At 39.6% G+C, this 17,709-nt stretch overlaps 1 protein-coding gene across 12 annotated transcripts in view; it reads left to right on the top strand.

Annotated features, from left to right (window-relative positions):
* The window catches only part of sytl2.S (synaptotagmin like 2 S homeolog), an 81,729-nt gene extending 65,976 nt beyond the window's left edge, over positions 1 to 15,753 (top strand). For 11 of the 12 annotated variants that reach the window (XM_018248375.2, XM_018248383.2, XM_018248382.2 and 8 more), the window contains 10 exons: positions 1,772 to 1,825; positions 4,026 to 4,123; positions 6,572 to 6,691; positions 9,438 to 9,607; positions 10,117 to 10,219; positions 11,975 to 12,136; positions 12,415 to 12,493; positions 12,725 to 12,824; positions 13,480 to 13,685; positions 15,301 to 15,753. In XM_018248375.2, the coding sequence (XP_018103864.1) occupies positions 1,772 to 1,825; positions 4,026 to 4,123; positions 6,572 to 6,691; positions 9,438 to 9,607; positions 10,117 to 10,219; positions 11,975 to 12,136; positions 12,415 to 12,493; positions 12,725 to 12,824; positions 13,480 to 13,685; positions 15,301 to 15,446 (1,238 nt within the window). In that variant the 3' untranslated portion in view covers positions 15,447 to 15,753. 12 annotated transcript variants of the gene reach the window in all.
* Positions 15,754 to 17,709: the final 1,956 nt, after the last annotated feature.

Here is a 17,709-nt window from a genome sequence, read left to right as displayed (position 1 = left end):
ATTGAGTGATGTGTTTCTGCTTCAGGGATGTTTGTCGCCCATTTTAGCCAGTTCCTAAATTATGTGAATTGCTCCTCAGTAGGGGTCCCAAGGATCATGTCTGAAGTTTAATTAGGGTAATATTTTTGCTTCTATGGGTACCCCTGGAACTATAGCAGGGTGACACCCCAATGTTTCTATATATCTGTAACCTTGTTATGAGCTAAGGGGGCCAAGTCTGAAGGTCAGTTAGGGGGAGATTTGGGGTGAGTTCTTATTTGTACCCTGGGTACCCCTGGAACTATAGCAGGGTGACTGTTACCCCAATGTTTCTATATATCTGTAACCTTGTTATGAGCTAAGGGGGTCCGGTCTGAAGGCCAATTAGGGGGAGATTTGGGGTGAGTGGTTATTTGTACCCTGGGTACCCCTGGAACTATAGCAGGGTGACACCCCAATGTTTCTATATATCTGTAACCTTGTTATGAGCTAAGGGGGCCCAGTCTGAAGGTCAGTTAGGGGGAGATTTGGGGTGAGTGCTTATTTGTGCCCTGGGTACCCCTGGAACTATAGCAGGGTGACTGTTACCTCAATGTTTCTATATATCTGTAACCTTGTTATGAGCTAAGGGGGCCCAGTCTGAAGGTCAGTTAGGGGGAGATTTGGGATGAGTGTTTATTTGTACCCTGGGTACCCCTGGAACTATAGCAGGGTGACACCCCAATGTTTCTATATATCTGTAACCTTGTTATGAGCTAAGGGGGCCCAGTCTGAAGGTCAGTTAGGGGGAGATTTGGGGTGAGTGGTTATTTGTACCCTGGGTACCCCTGGAACTATAGCAGGGTGACACCCCAATGTTTCTATATATCTGTAACCTTGTTATGAGCTAAGGGGGCCCAGTCTGAAGGCCAGTTAGGTGCAGACTTTGGGTTAATGCATATTGGCTGCTCTGGGTACCCCTGGAAAAATGGCTGGCTAACATTTCTTATGACTGTAATGAACTGAAATGGCCGAGTCACAAGACACACTTTATTCTATATGTGTTTAATTGACTGCAGTGCAAACAGGCCTTAAAGGAGAAGGAAAGGGTAAAACTAAGTAAGCTTTATCAGAAAGGTCTCTATAAATACACCAGTAAACCCTCAAAGTAATGCTGCTCTGAGTCCTCTGTCAAAAGAAACAGCACATTTCTTTCCTTCTATTGTGTACTCATGGGCTTCTGTATCAGACTTCCTGTTTTCAGCTCAAACCTCCAAGGCTAGGGCTTGAGCATGCTCAGTTTGCTCCTCTTCCCCCCCCTCCCTTCTCTGCTGTAATCTGAGCCCAGAGCTATAAGTGAGCAGGGAGAAACTCGGCAGGAAGTGATGTCACACCAAGCTAATATGGCAGCTGCTATCCTAAACAAACGGAGAGCTTCTAGAGCTTTTTACTCAAACATTCTACAGAATAAATATAGCATTCTAGCTCACACTATTGCAGCTAATCTATTGTCAATAAAATGCCTCAGTAGCTTTCCTTCTCCTTTAACAGAATTTAGAAGCTGAGTTCGGGGTAATAGTATATATAAGCTAAAGGGAAAAACCAAAAATAATCTAAATTATTTTCCTGCAATATTCTCCAATCTCTAAATGTTGCATGACCTTTCAAATAAAAAAACGACTCTGGTTTTAAGCTTTCCTGTCCCTTTTAGTAAAACGGCACTAAAATGCTTTTAAAACGTATTCTGCATTGCATGATTATATGGCTGCATTATCAAAAACATTGTTCCTTTTGTACCTTCTCCCCTAAACAGACCCAGACAACAGTTCGATTCCAAAGGAGGATAAGGACCATACCTACGAAGAGGGTAAATATTGGCTTCTTTTATTTAGAGTGCGCTCTTTACTATGTATTTATTATTTTCAATGGCATTTATAAGCTATATTTAGGGATATTATGTAGAATTGTTACCTTTATAGGTTTTTATATGGAGCGATGGCATTAGAGCAGTGATCCCCAACCAGTAGCTCGTGAGCAACATGTTGCTCTCCAACCCCTTGAATGTTGCTCCCAGTGTCCTCAAAGCAGGTGTTTATTTTTGAATTCCAGGCTTGAAAGCAAGTTTTTGTTGTATAAAAACCAGTTGTACTGCCAAACAGAGCCTCAATTTAGGTTGACAATCCACATAGGGACAACCAAATAGCCAATCACAGCCCTTGTTTGGCACCCCAAGAACATTTTTCATGCTTGTGTTGCTCCCCAACTTCTTTTACTTCTGAATGTTGCTCACGGGTTCAAAAGGTTGGGGATCCCTGCATTAGAGGGTGTTTATAAAGACTGAAAGTAGCTAGGGCCAACTCTCTTCCCCCATTAATGAAAACCTTTTATATTGAACTTATTTATCAGTCAGAATTTTTTTGATTATTTTAATATAAAAAGTCAGATCAAACTAGAATCCATGATTGGATCTTATTTATTATTTAAAAATCACTATATAATCGGATCGTGGACAAACACGAAAAAATCTATCAAAAATCTGAATCGTACATTTTTTTTCTTTTTTCACAAAGTGCTCGTTTTTTATTTATTTATTTTTTTCCACAAATTTTTCGGAATTTTGCCCGAAATAGTCAAGATTTTCGGGGTATTTCCAGTGCAGTTAGACATCAAGAAAAAAGGACGGCACTCCGGTACATGGAATATGCTTTTATTCCAGGTTCATACAAGGATCCAACGCCCTACGCGTTTCGGGAATCACTCCCTTAATCATAGGCATACATCCTGAACCAAAAGGACAGGTTATATACAAAACGTGAATAGCGGCCCCTACTGGGCACAATGTAATAATACAGTTTAAAACACATATGCTTTATTATCAATTAAAACCAGTCTACTAAAGGTCAAAACCTCATTTTCCATATTAAAACAGACAATCCTTGTAAAAATGTGTGAATCTTCCTATACACCCTGGAGAATGGGTAGCCGATAATCGATTCGTTAATAATTCAATATTTTTCATCACAGAGTACAGTGAGGAGTTTGGAAAAATCTGTAATGTTATTAGAAGATATCTTCCAGTACTGTACAATGATGAAAAATTATCAGGAGTCTTATCAGCCACTAATGTCAAATGTGTCTCGAGGAAAGCACCCACCTTAGGAAAAATGCTGGTGCCTAGCCTAGTGGTTACAGGAAGTGAGAGCCACAGGGGTAATTGGTTGTCCACTAAGGGGAGTTATAGATGCGGGGCTAACATATGCAAAACCTGTAAGGTTATCTCCACGGGGGTGACTTTCAGATCTTGTGCAACGGGTAGGGTGTTCCACAGTAATGGCTTTTTCAATTGCAATACCAAGAATGTGGTTTATTTGTTGGAATGTTTAAGTTGCAATAAGCAATATGTAGGCCGAACTACCCGTTGTCTAAAAGAACGGATACGGGAACACATAAGATCGATTGAGAATAAGGATGACGGGGCGTAGGGTGTTGGATCCTTGTATGAACCTGGAATAAAAGCATATTCCATGTACCGGAGTGCCGTCCTTTTTTCTTGATGTCTAAGTGAATTCTAGCAGTGGGGACGCTGCGGACTGAGCACCCGATTGGAGCAGCGAATAGGGAGAGTGAACTTGGAGCGGTCCGACCCCCTCTTGTGAAGCTAAATCACTATTTCCAGTGCAGACCACAGAAACTTCTTAATAGGACAGGGATCTCTTTCATTGACTTGTATACAATCTCAGCAGGTCTGAGATGCAGGATTTTCAGATTCTGACTGAATTTTTCCATTCTCTGTATTATAAATCTCGAAAAATTGAGGGTTTTTTTCCACTACAAATTCGGATTTTATAGTTAAAAAAACATAAATTTTTGCGTTTTTGGCATTTGGACTTTAATAAATAACCCCCTAAATGTATCAAGTTCTGTCGGTTCCTTTGGTGCATGCCTATGTTGTTAATTTAACCAGATAATTCTTAAAATATTGCATGAAGAAATATTTAATAATCCTGTTTGAATAAAGTGTGTAATGGATATTGTCTCTTATATATTGCAATTCTGCTTGTGATTAGTCCGTGCAGATGAAGCATCGCTGGAGAGAAGTCATTTTTCTGATCCAGAGAAATTAAAGCGACTGAGCCAGTCGGTGCCGTCCTTCCTCAATGATGATGTAAGTTTGTTGGGGGTGAAGGTGTTGCCACCTTGTTTCAGGAGATGATCAGAAGAAGTAGACAATGAGGGTCAAAGTTCTGGCAAGGGTTTAGGGATGAAGAAGGAAAAATTGTGCTTTTGGCATCCCAAATTTTGGAGTACTATAGATATAGAACTGGGATTTTCTGTCTCCAGGAGGAGAATTCTAGGAGGGTTTCTCTGCACCCTGTCTCTAGTGCTGCCCCAGCTACTATATTAATCTGGGCAACTCCTGGAAAGTCTGGAATTTCTCCCTACCATTCTCCATATTTTACATAAATTGTGAGGGAGGTTCCTAAATCATCTAAACAAAGCAACTTTGTGCTCATAACAATTGTCTTTAGCCTTTATCTGTGCTACTTGCTGTACACAGAGGTCTACAGTTATGGACCTCCTTTTCCATTTCTTGGAATAAGTTTCCCATTATTAGAGGGGGATCATGAAGATCCAATTTCGAGTACGAGCTAAAAGTTGCAGAATCAGCGCTATTGCGTTTTCTTGCTAAAATTCATGTTTCTGTGCATTCATTCATGTTTTCCTGTTGACGTTCAGTGCAGAATGTATATTAACATCACTTTTTATGTCTAAAAACTACTAAAATGGTATTGCTTAGTTTCAAATTTTAACATAGTTTAACGATGTAAAAAATATAACCAGTGTTTAAAACATTATTGTGAATGAATGTGATATAAGAACTAACAGACAGTAGAACTGCCATACATTTTTTTTATATATACCCTGTACTGCCACAGTGCCCCTCTTTAAAGGAAACCTTTAAAATAAGTGATTGTAAAATTGATGAGGAGGCTATTTTAAGAACATTTGCAATGTACATTCATTATGTATTTTGTATTCCAAGTTATTAAGGGATACATGTACCGTTAATATGAATAAATTTTGTTACAACAGCGCCACCTGCTGGTCAGTTTCCCACCAGTCTGACCAGCAAGTAGTCAAGGAAGTTGTCAGGAGGAAGAAAGAGGCTGATGTTCTTCTGCTTAGGAATAAAATTAGAAACCTTTCTCACATCTTTCCTAAGCAGAAGAACATCAGCCTCTTTCTTTCTCCTGACAACTTCCTTGACTACTTGCTGGTCAGACTGGTGGGAAACTGACCAGCAGGTGGCGCTGTTGTAACAAAATTCATTCATATTAACAGTACATGTATCCTTTAATATCTTGGAATACAAAATACATAATGAATGTACATTGCAAATGTTCTTAAAATAGCCTCCTCATCAATTTTACATTCACTTATATTAAAGGCTTACTTATCCTTTAACATTTCCTGAGAAAAAGTACCGAAGCCCAACCTTATTGTGAACACAAAGAAAGATTACATTAGCTCATTCTTAATCCATGATGACTATTTACAGTAGTCCCACTCTAAAAGCCCCTTTTAAACTGGAACTACCCGATGCATCTTCATCAGATCAGACGCGATGATAGGAAATGGATGTGGCGATAATAAGGTAAATAATAGAAATGTCGGACCTTGTCGATGCGTGCTTCCGACCCGACTGTCGGATGAAGATGCAACGTGCATCGTTCGCATCCAAGTCATGTTGTGTCGGATACACTCAGTGACAAGGTCCGACATTTCTATTACTTACCTTATTTTCGTTGCATCCGCCTCGTCGCATCTGTTTCCTCTCATTGCGTCGGAACTGATGAAGACGCATCGTGTAGTTCCAGCCTTAGACTCTGAAATAAGCTATTCAGAAAATACCTACCTAGCCTTTATGAGACTGATCTGCTGTACTGCCAACTTGATTCAGTCTCAAGTCCATTATTTTAAATAAAGCCTTAGATTATACAGTAGAAGCCTGATTTTACATGCCCAGTATTTTCTGGTTCAACACTCGTATCCTGCATTCATTTCTTCCTGGATTTTATGGTCCCTGTATTTTTATGTTCATTTTTAGCAGTCCCTTGGGAAAATGTGGGGTTCTACAATAATAGTTGATGACTTCAGATAAAAACTGAAATTTATTTGTAAATAAATGAACTTTTTTTTTTATGTGTTCAGAACTTTTAAAATGATGGGTGTTACTGTCCCTTTAAGCTACTCTAAACTTCTGGGGCAGCTGTAAGTCAAACAACTCCCAGCATGCATTGGTAGGCAACACATGAATGATAACTTTGCATTTAGAAACGTTAGACACATTACAAGCAGACTGCATGTTTTTTTGATGTTTTTAAGTAAAAACTGGCATTTGGGGCACCTTCACATTAAGCAGAACTACTACTCCCCGCACTCACTGACAGTTGAAGGGATGCTACAAGTGCTAGTTGAGCAACAGCTGGAGGGACTTTTTAAGTGCCCACGTCTAAAAAATGTATCAAAATAATAATTTTTAATGCCGTTTCATATGTTTAACTTCAGTGTATTAACATGTCGTGTGACTTCTATGTACGATGTCTTGTAGACTGATGGCAGAGAGACAGATTCAGCATCAGAAAACAGTTTTCAGCTCGGCAGACACAAGAAGAGCCCCAGTTCTCTAACCAATCTTAGCGGCTCCTCTGGCATGGCCTCCTTATCTTCTGTATGTACACCTTTAACTACTGTAACCCCCCCCCCCGCTTCCACTAACCATGTCCTTGTTGACTTGGTATTGTTTTCTTGTATTTAACCTTGGATTTATTTTACGTCAGTAACATGAACATTACTCATTAATATTTCTAATGGTTTAATGTCTTTTTTCCCTTTTTTTGTTTGGAAAAGATTTCACTTGACTGTCAAACTAAAAAAACATACATTTGATGAAGGCTAAATCTACTGTAGAACTCATAAATTTGAGCTTTTTATGGCCCATTTATTCCTTGTCTACTTATCCATACTTGGCTGGGACATGCTTTAGCCATTCCCTTCTTTTAGTGATTAGAAGACCTTGGGATCCCCACTGTTTTGGAAATTACAATCTGTAAGGTTTTAGGCAAGAGCGAGAAGCTTATGGGTCCTCAACAACAATTCTGACATGGGATCCATTTTTTCTCAGTATTGTTAGTATATCAGTATGGTGAATGTTTCCTGCTTTGGGCAGTTTGAAAGAGTGGACAAGGGGAACAAAATGCTCCTTTTAGCTGGTGCCAGTGGGCCCAAGGCAAAGTCTCATTGTTGGCTCCATACAACCTACCAAAACTTGTGCTGGAACAAAGCTTAAGCAGGTGAACCTAAAGGAGAACCAACCCTTTTTAGTAAAATCCCCTACCCTACATAGACCCCCCTCCCTGCTCCCTCCCAGTCTAGGTGTTAACCTGGGTAATACTCCTAACTTTTTACTTACCCCTTGTTGCAGATTCAGGGCATCGGAGTTCACGGCGCCATCTTCTTCTCTTCGGTAATCTTTGGGTCTTCTTAGAGCACTTCGTCAATTTCTGTGGCTTTCGACACATGGGCGGTTGTTTGGGACCAGCAGATTGTGCCAACTGCGCATGTGCCAACATGCCACTCTCTTCATGAAGATTACTGAAGAGAAGAAGATGGCGCCCGTGAACTCCGATACTCTGAATCTACAATGAGGGGTAAGTAAAGGGTCACAGGAAGATTTATTGAAGCAAAAGACAGAACTGTCTGTTAATTGGCTCATGTGACCTTAAACTGGCCATAGATGCAAAGATCTGATCGTCCGAATCAACAATTTGTATGATTTTCGGACCGTGTGTCCCGACATTTTTCGTCCGGTGGAGATTGGTCGTTTGGTCAATCGGACAGGTTAAAAGATTCCTTTAAATTTAAATTTTCGTAATAGTTGCCCATTAAATATTATAAATCAGGAAACTCAAAAAATTGGTCTGTGCCTACTGAAGTAGATGTAAGATATTGGTGAACCACTCTGGACCATCATCTAAATATAAATACCAGCTTTTTAGAAGAAGAATCGCCAAAGACATAAATGTGAACTGTTCTGTTGTAGGGCTCTGCCATTTCTGAGGGATGGGCTTCTGTGCTGGTGGGTCATGAGCAAATGCCCCTTTTGGCGATGTATTAAAATATCCCAGCCATTTAGGTTAGGAAGCATATGTATATGATCTATAGTAGGAAATCCTGTGTCCTACTTGTTGTAGAACTGAGAGTATATCCTCCACCTACCAAACTAGCTGAGAAATGCTAGGAGGTAAAAAATGCCAAACCCTGAAGAAGAACCATTGGTTTCCACAGAGTACACTAAATTATCTGATGTAGTTTACTTAGTACCCTGCCTGTGACCCATTGTAGGCTGGGGCAGAAGTACAAAGTGCCTCCAAAAGTTCCCTGTAGACTCCCTGTATAAATGGAACAAGATGAGAATGTGACACCCAAAACATTCTCTTGTGTGCAGACTATAGGTCTTTGGTAAAGAATGGCCATACTCTTGTATTCTGAAACAGCCTACACCAATTGCAAGGTGCAGTGTATCAAAGCAGTTTTAGACAGGACATCAGCTGTAACATTGGCTTTCCCCAGCAATATGTCTTCAGCCCAACTACTTCTATTATGTGAGAGTGGTTTTCCTGTGCTCCATAGCCTGATTCTCTCTAGGCTCTACCTCAAAATATGTCATACTCTAATGCCGTGATCCCCAACCAGTAGCTTGTGAGCAACATGTTCCTCTCCAACCCCTTGGATGTTGCTCTCAGGATCCTCAAAGCAGGTGCTTATTTTTGAATTCCAGGCTTAAAAGCAAGTTTTAATAGCATTGAAACTAAGTATAGTACTAAGAAGAGCCTCTTGTAGGCTGCCAGTCCACATAGGGGCTGTCACATAGCCAATCATAACACTTATTTGACACCTCAAAGAACTTTTTCATGCTGGTGTTGCTCCCCAACTCTTTTTACATTTGAATGTAGCTCACGGGTTAAAAAAGTTAGAGACCCCTGCTCTATTGGGTAATGATTTTACCTTTTTTGTTTTTTACTACAAAGGCTGGATTAACAACCTAGAGCAGTGATCCCCAAGCAGTAGCTCGTGAGCAACAGGTTTCTCCCCAACCCCTTGGATGTTGCTCCCAGTGGCCTCAAAGCAGGAGCTTATTTTTGAATTCCAGGCTTGGAGGCAAGTTTAGGTTACATACAAAAACCAGTTGTCCTGCCAAACAGAGCTTCTTGTAGACTGCCAGTCCACATAGGGGCTACCAATAGGCAATCACAACCCTTATTGGCACCCCATGCACATTTTTCATGCTTGTGTTGCTCCCCAAATCTTTTTACATCTAAATGTTGCTCACACATAAAAAAGGTTGGAGACCCCTGGCCTAGAGGATATTTTAATTATCTTTTATCTTGAGCATTGCCATTCCTGCCTTTCATTAGGTGAGTGGAAGTGTCATGAGCATCTACAGCGGAGATTTCGGCAACGTGGACATTAAGGGCAACATCCAGTTTGCTTTAGATTACGCGGATAACCTGCAGGAGTTCCAAGTTTTTGTTAGCCAATGCAAAGATTTGGCTGCAGCAGATGTTAAGAAACAGAGATCGGACCCGTAAGTATCTGAGGCCCAAGGTCAGACGCGCTCTCCCTCGTACGCTGTTTAGTGCATAGATTAAATAAGTAACCTGCAGCCCCAGGTACATTCTTGGGGATATTTATAGCTTCCATGTGCACTTATTAAAGGGAAATATAACATGGGTATAAACTTAATAATTCTAGATATCTGTAAGATCTGACACCTTATCAATAACCAATGCTACTCGTCCCAAATTTACTATAGAGTGGCAAACCATCGATGACCATTAATCAATGTTCTTCACTTTGTATTTTAATTTCATTTAGATACCATTTTAATTTAGTGTAAATCAACATGTCCAGTATCAAGAGGTTCTGCCTTCCATTTTCTAATCAGTATGTAAAACCTCTTGAAGGCCAAATATCGCTTCCACGATCAACACTTTTTTGTAGAAGTTAGGGGACTTCTGATGCTAATTCCCAGTTTCCAGTTGCAGCATCAACTGTACTTTTTCCTTATTTAATGTTCTGCATTGCTCTTTGTAGGTATGTTAAGGCCTATCTACTTCCAGAAAAGGCAAAAATGGGAAAGAGAAAAACAGGAGTCAAGAAGAAGAACTTAAATCCTGTGTACAATGATGTTCTAAGGGTACAAAACAGATTTTTAGTATCTTTCTCTACTTTGAATACAGAGACCTTTATTTTTACAATACACACAAGTTATGAATATCCTCTGAAACACATTTGTCACATGACTCACGACGACAAGTATATTAGAAGTTGCCATGGAGTTTCATGACCTGTATAAAAACATTCTGCCTTTGACATTGAGGGGCAAATTCACTAACATTCGTAGTTTCGCCAGGCGCAACTTCGCCACACTTCGCCAGGCGTAGTTTCGCCAGCGCTCCGCAAATTCACTAAAATCCGAAGTTGCGCTCAGGGATAGCGTAAGGTTGTGAAGTTGCGCTAGCGTTGATTCGCTATGTAAAGCGATGTTACGCTAGCGAAGGCTAATTTGCATATGGCGCCAAATTCAAATTTCAATGGAGGAATACGTATCAGCACTACAAATGCCTAGAAAACCTTCAAATCATCAAATAAAAATTTTATTTTGCCCTATACATGTGCCCACTGTCTAGGTAAGTTGCCATGAGTCAGGAAATGTAGGGGGGAAGGAGGGGAGCCCCAAAATTTTTTTCGATCTTTTTCAGCCTATCACCCATAATGTAGAAAACACGCCAGCGTTTTTTGGGACTTAGAAAAAATTTTGACTTTTTTTGAAGCAATCCCGATCTACTCTATTGCGCTTCGCCAGGTCTGAGGTGGCGAAGGAAGTCTAGCGTAAAAGGTAGCGTTCAATACACTGCGCAAGTTAGTGAATTTGCGTAGTTACGTCGCTATCGAAAATTCGCCAGGCGTAAGGGTGCGAAGTAACACTAGCGAAACTACGCCAGCGTTAGTTAGTAAATTTGCGCAGTAACGAAAATGCCAAACGCTAGCGAATTAACGCTAGCGTTCGGGCTTAGTGAATTTGCCCCTGAGCCTTTATGTGGTCATGGAAGTCTTGTTGAGCTCTAATATCCTTATACTTTACAACAGGGGGTTAAAGTATCGGAAATAAATTTGTCGTTTGCCATCCCAACACTTTTTGACTTGGCTTAGTGCATACAACACTCCGGATTCAAACATGTTTCATACAAGGTACACACAATACTGAAAGGACACAAGGGCAAACTTTATCACTATGGGAGAACGATTAACAAATTAATACACCCTTACTTATAAGAATATCTTGATGAGGCCGTAGAAAATATAAAGAGATAAAAGTTTGCGGCACACCACAACTCGAATGCTTGATCTAGTGCTTAGACTGCCCTGTTGCTCCACACTGATGTCCCAACTAGTGATGCGCAAATCTGTCTCTTTTCGCTTTGCTGAAAATTCACGAGACGGCGAGAATTTGCCAAAATGCATTGGGCGACATTTTTTCTTTCGATTCACGACCAATTGCAGAACAAATTTTGACGAGCAGCAAAAATCTGACTCATCAGCAGCCATAACATATGTCAAATAATAAAAGCGCACACAATTTGTGGGCAAAATCCCTACTGTATTTATCACAAAAAGTTGAACGGCAACTGAGGAAGGGACGTTATCCCAAAAGCTTATGCTATTGACCGTTTTTGTAATATATGCCATGCGCCTTTAGCTCACAAATTACATTGGCTTCTCCTAGTTCTTAGAGAAGCGCAGAAACATGACCCTACTGCTTCTACTCTTCAGCAGGTATCATTAGCTTGTTCATGAGATTAACTGCAGAATATCCAGCAACAGGGACTGGTAGCACAACTGTACCTGATCTCTTGAAGTTATTTTTATTTCTTATTTTTCTCTGTTTTAGTACAAAATCACCAAGAATGCCCTCTTGAGCCAAACGCTAAATATCTCTGTCTGGCACTATGATGTCCTTGGGCGCAACAGTTTTCTAGGAGAAGTGGAAGTGAACTTGGGATCTTGGGACTGGAGTAATAAGCAGATGAACTGGTATCCACTGCAGCCTCGTGTAAGCTCCTCAACCAACACCCTTCCAAAAACAGATTCTCAATTACCGTTTTGCCTTGAAAGAGGTTCTACCAGTTAATCAATAAGGATTTGGCACCTATAGAATGCAACATACTATACATAAGATGGAGATCAACTCTTCTCAGTATTTGAAAATATGGTTCCCCCCCTACAGGGTGCTGCCGTTGCACATCTTCGTATTTGTACTATTCATTCTTTTTCTAAATATTATGTTAAGCCTGCTAATTTTCCTTTTCTTGAACCCTACCCAACTTATAGACACCAGCTGCTGGAATTGGTTTGGAAAACAGAGGAGAGATGAAATTGGCTATAAAATATGTTCCAGAAGCCTTCAAAAGTATGTACAAACTTCAGACCTACCAACATTAACAGTCTATCATGCTTTGGCCCACTCACAAACCTACTTTTTTTTCATAAGCTTGTCCTTTATTCTTTGCAACTGTCATGTTGCAGGTAAGAAACATTAGAATGAAAATTAGCACTTCTCTTTCCCAGTAAGTTGGGCATTGCATGCAGTAAGGTGTAACAAGCAACAGTGTAATAGGGGGATATGTGTTTTTAATTGCAGGTGCCAAGAATGCTGGGACTGGAGAGGTGCACATATGGTTAAAGGAATGCAGTAATCTCCCCATGCTTAGAGGGAACAAAATCAACTCTTTTATCAAATGGTAAATTAAATTCGTATTGCTGTTAGGCAGGTAGAACATCGCATGGTATGAAGAATGACCATTTCATAAAGTAATTGGCCTAGTGATTGTGTTATTTTCACTCTTCCTCATTCACTACAATGAATGAATACACTGCTTACAATTTTTTCTCCACTAGCATTGTCTAAGTAGGGCCACCATCAGGAGGACAGGTGGGAAGTCTGTGTCCAGGCCCAGACAGATGTAGACCTCCATAAGGTCCAGAATTGTGGGCCTAGAAAGAGATGGGCTCATCATAGAATGTCCGGTTTGGGTCAGACAGGGCTTGGTCAGTTTAGACCTTTATTTTAATTTGGGGCCTGATTTCAACTTGACCATAATTGTAGAGGAAGCCGGCCCTGTGACTTCTGGGGTCCAGGAAGTAGAGCATTTTCACTATATTATTAATGCCTTACCTTCAAAGGTTAAAGTGGCCCTAGAATTATTGTACTAATATTTAGTTAAACCACTTCATCACTTTAACAACCATTTAGAAAATTGGCCCTGTCTGTAATGTAGTATGGGGAGCCACAATTTCTGATGATCCCCCATAGATATGGTTTTTAGATCTGATGCAAGACGCGCAATTGGCCGTAGACCTACAATACCATATTGATGACGCTTCTTTCTTCCGCAGTACGATCCTTCCTGATACAAGCAGAAAAAGCCGCCAGAAAACACGGACAGTAGACAAGACCCCAAATCCCTATTTTAACCACACCATGGTTTATGATGGCTTCAAGAAAGAAGATCTACGAGACGCTTGTGTGGAACTTACAGTCTGGGACCACAACAAACTGACCAATCACTTTTTGGGCGGCTTAAGGATAGGCTTAGGAACAGGTAATGTTTGGTTTTATTACATGCAAATAAAATAAAAATGAAAAGGGTTTGACTTTCATGTGTGTCTGAATCTAAAATACTAATTTTATAGAAAAGTCATTGCCAACCTTTGAAAGTTATAGCCAATTAACCTTGTAGCCTTTTATCTTAAAGGGGACCCGTCTCCCAAAAAAGTTATTCCAAATGTTATTTTTTCATGTTAGTCAAGCAAAATTAACTTTAATTGCACTGTAAAAATTATTTGGATCTTGTTTCCTTCCATCTGGTAATTCATAATTATAACAAGCAGGCAGGAGCCATTTTGTGGACACTGTTATTAGGACAAGCCTTGTATCATCTCAAAATCTTGTTTGTGCACCAGAATAGAAGAGAACGGGGGGGGGGGGGGGGGAATGTGGGGAGAGCAGTGACATCTAGTAAGTGCTGAATGGAAAGTGAAAGTAATTACCTGCCCCGTCTCCATAGAGGAGGGGCGGGCAATATTTGATTGACAGCTGAGAGTTTTAAATGCGTTTACAACAGCTATGAATGTTTAAATAAAAAAAAAGAATTTGGATTTCATGTTTAATTTGAAAAGGACTTTTACTATACAGCTTTTTATGTCTGGTTGACAGGTCCACTTTCAGCCAGTATTTGGCCTTCGGCAGGTCAAGTATTAAATTATCCATACGTGGTAATATCTGTTCAATTGGCAAGATAACAAAATGAGTGAATCTTTGACAACCAACATGGTGTGCCAAATCAAGGTGATCCGATTATTTGGCCTCGAGGCATAGCGACAGCTGTCAAGAAAGGGCCTCCCGATGGCTCCATGCATGGGCGGAAGAGCTTTTAAAGGATAAGTAAACCTTTAATATAAGTGTAAAAATGAGGGTGCTGTTCTAAGAACTTTTGCAATGTACATGCATTATGTATTTATTTTTTATTGCAAGATATTAAAGGATAGATGTACTGTTAATATGAATGAATTTTGTTACAACAGCTCCACCTGCTGTTCAGTTTCCCACCAGTCTGACCACCAAGTAGTCAAGGAAGTTGCCAGGAGAAAGAAAGAAGCTGCTCTGATGTTCTTCTGTTTAGGAATAAAATTATAAACCTCTCACGTCTTTCCTAAGCAGAAGAACATCAGAGCAGCCTCTTTCTTTCTCCTGACAACTTCCTTGACTACTTGCTGGTCAGACTGGTGGGAAACTGACCAGCAGGTGGCGCTGTTGTAACAAAATTCATTCATATTAACAGTACATGTATCCCTTAATATCTTGGGGGAAAAAAAACAAAATAATGAATGCACATTACAAAGGTGCTTAGAATAGTCCCCTCGTCAATTTTACATTCACTTATTTTAAAGGCTTACTTATCCTTTAGGCTAAATAGATGATAATGGCCTATTTTTTATTTGATCTGGAGAAACCTGAAAACTGATTGGTTGCCACGATGGCATTGTGTTTCCTGGAGAATACACTAAGATTATTTTGCCTCGTAATTAGGGGATCCTTGATTATTTGGTTTCTGTTCCAATATAGTTAGATCTGCACTTCTGTAACACAGAATTTTTTTGGGATCTTGGGGACATAAATGTTAAGTTTAGGTAACTCATGATGCATTGCTGTTTCAGGTAAGAGCTATGGAACTGCAGTGGACTGGATGGACTCGAATGCGGCTGAAGCCACCACGTGGGATAAAATGATTGGTTCCCCTGATACATGGGTGGAAGCCATACTGCCTCTCAGGATGCTAAAGATGGCCAAACTGGCCAAATAATTGGCAGCCGCTTCTGTTTCTCTTTCCAGGTTTACATAGGCTATATTAGTACTATTATTGCTAATTTTCCCAAATATTCTTGGAGATATTTTGCTTGTTCGAAGAGAAACACATTGACTTATAAGCCAACTGGTGGTATAATACTGCTATGCACAGACCTCTACTAAGACACTTTCATGCCTTTGATGTATTTCTCATATTAACATGATGGGATTCCAACTGAGTATTCTATTCAAATAGGCTGATTAAAAATAGACGTATGATTTTATTAAATGTACTGTATATACTATCAAAGATGACTTTCCTTGAAAAAAAAAAAAAAACCCCAAACACGCTGCTATCAGTATAATGTTCTGATGTTTGATCATGGTCGTGGTTCTACGTACTCCTCTCAAGAACAAAACACCAAAGAAAAAAAGACTTTCCTGCTGCCTGATGGTCCTGGCACATTTTGGGGCCCATGAACTTTAAAATAAATGAATGTGTATTAAATGGTACATAGGAGTCGGGTATGAATACTTTCCGTTTACATATCGACATGACAAGGCCGCTTATATTCGCTAAGGCTGAACGGTCGAGAGTGCTTTTAATTTTCACGGATTTGATATGCAAACCTAAACCTTTTTCACCAAGTATGAATAAATATATATATATATTGCTGTATAAAGATAATTGTTAATAAGGTTTAAATCATTTTAGAATAAAATGTAAATATATGTTATCAAAATAAATTGATTACTTCTATAAACTAAATATTGTCTGTGTGTTTGTGGTATAATGAAGTAGTTATATTAATTGTTAGGGGTGAATATGATGCCCCACCAGGGGTTTGTACGGCACCTGCTTCTTTAGATCCTGTACCATTTATAATCTCCATAGTGTCAACATATTCCACAGTGTTGTACAAAAGGGTAAGTATAGGAGCCTGTACCCAGTCTTGACATGGAAACAGATTACGAGTTACAACTTTCAGACTGGGTCTTTCCGTACAGGATTTTAGGAGTGTGAACAATGGAGGTGCTACAGGTGTGAACAATGCAGGAGTTTACTGTAGGTATTTGAGGTTTAAACAATGCAGGGGCCAGTTAATCTCCGTACTGATTCCTTTTAAAGTTTACACATAGTTACATAGTTTAGATCTGTTTGGGGGAAAAGACCAAGTTCAACCCCTCCAAATGAAACTCAATTATCTTATACACACCCTGCCCCCTCCATACACTCACAAATCAGGAGGCTGGCACGTGCCTGGACCACAACAAGTAGAAAAGCTGGAGTCAGATGGTAAAGATTAAAAATGTACATTTTATTTTCCATAATTAAGAATCAAGGCCTGACGCGTTCCGTGTCTAACAAGGACACTTAGTCATAGGCTATGATCCCGGCTTGTGCCGGCCTCCTTTTATGTTTCCTGGTATTTGCTCCCTTTGCTGAAGGTCTGGGCATGTGCTCCCGGGCCCACAGTTAGGGTTACCTCCTTTTCTGGAATAAAATACCGGCCTTCCTATATATTAATCTTTATTCCCTATTAATAACATTGGGATCACTGACCTTCCTATATATTTATCTTTATTCCCTATTAATAACATTGGGATCACTGACCTTCCTATATATTTATCTTTATTCCCTATTAATAACATTGGGATCACTGACCTTCCTATATATTTATCTTTATTCCCTATTAATAACATTGGGATCACTGACCTTCCTATATATTTATCTTTATTCCCTATTAATAACATTGGGATCAGTGACCTTCCTATATATTTATCTTTATTCCCTATTAATAACATTGGGATCACTGACCTTCCTATATATTTATCTTTATTCCCTATTAATAACATTGGGATCACTGACCTTCCTATATATTTATCTTTATTCCCTATTAATAACATTGGGATCACTGACCTTCCTATATATTTATCTTTATTCCCTATTAATAACATTGGGATCACTGACCTTCCTTATATTTATCTTTATTCCATATTAATAACATTGGGATCACTGGCCTTCCTATATATTTATCTTTATTCCCTATTAATAACATTGGGATCACTGACCTTCCTATATATTAATCTTTATTCCCTATTAATAACATTGGGATCAACCATCATTTTTACCGACCAGGCCAGTAAAATACCAGCCAGGAGTCAACCCTACCCACCGTACACTAGCTTCTTTCAATGTACTTCACATACTCCATACACTGCTTCCCTAGCTTTATAATTTGTATATATACAGTTAGGCCCATAAATCTTTGGACAGA

This window comes from Xenopus laevis, chromosome 2S (genome assembly GCF_017654675.1).
Source record: "Xenopus laevis strain J_2021 chromosome 2S, Xenopus_laevis_v10.1, whole genome shotgun sequence".
Taxonomy (NCBI): domain Eukaryota; kingdom Metazoa; phylum Chordata; class Amphibia; order Anura; family Pipidae; genus Xenopus; species Xenopus laevis.
The sequence above is the reverse complement of the archived record's forward strand: the minus strand, read 5'-3'. Positions and strand labels throughout refer to the sequence as shown.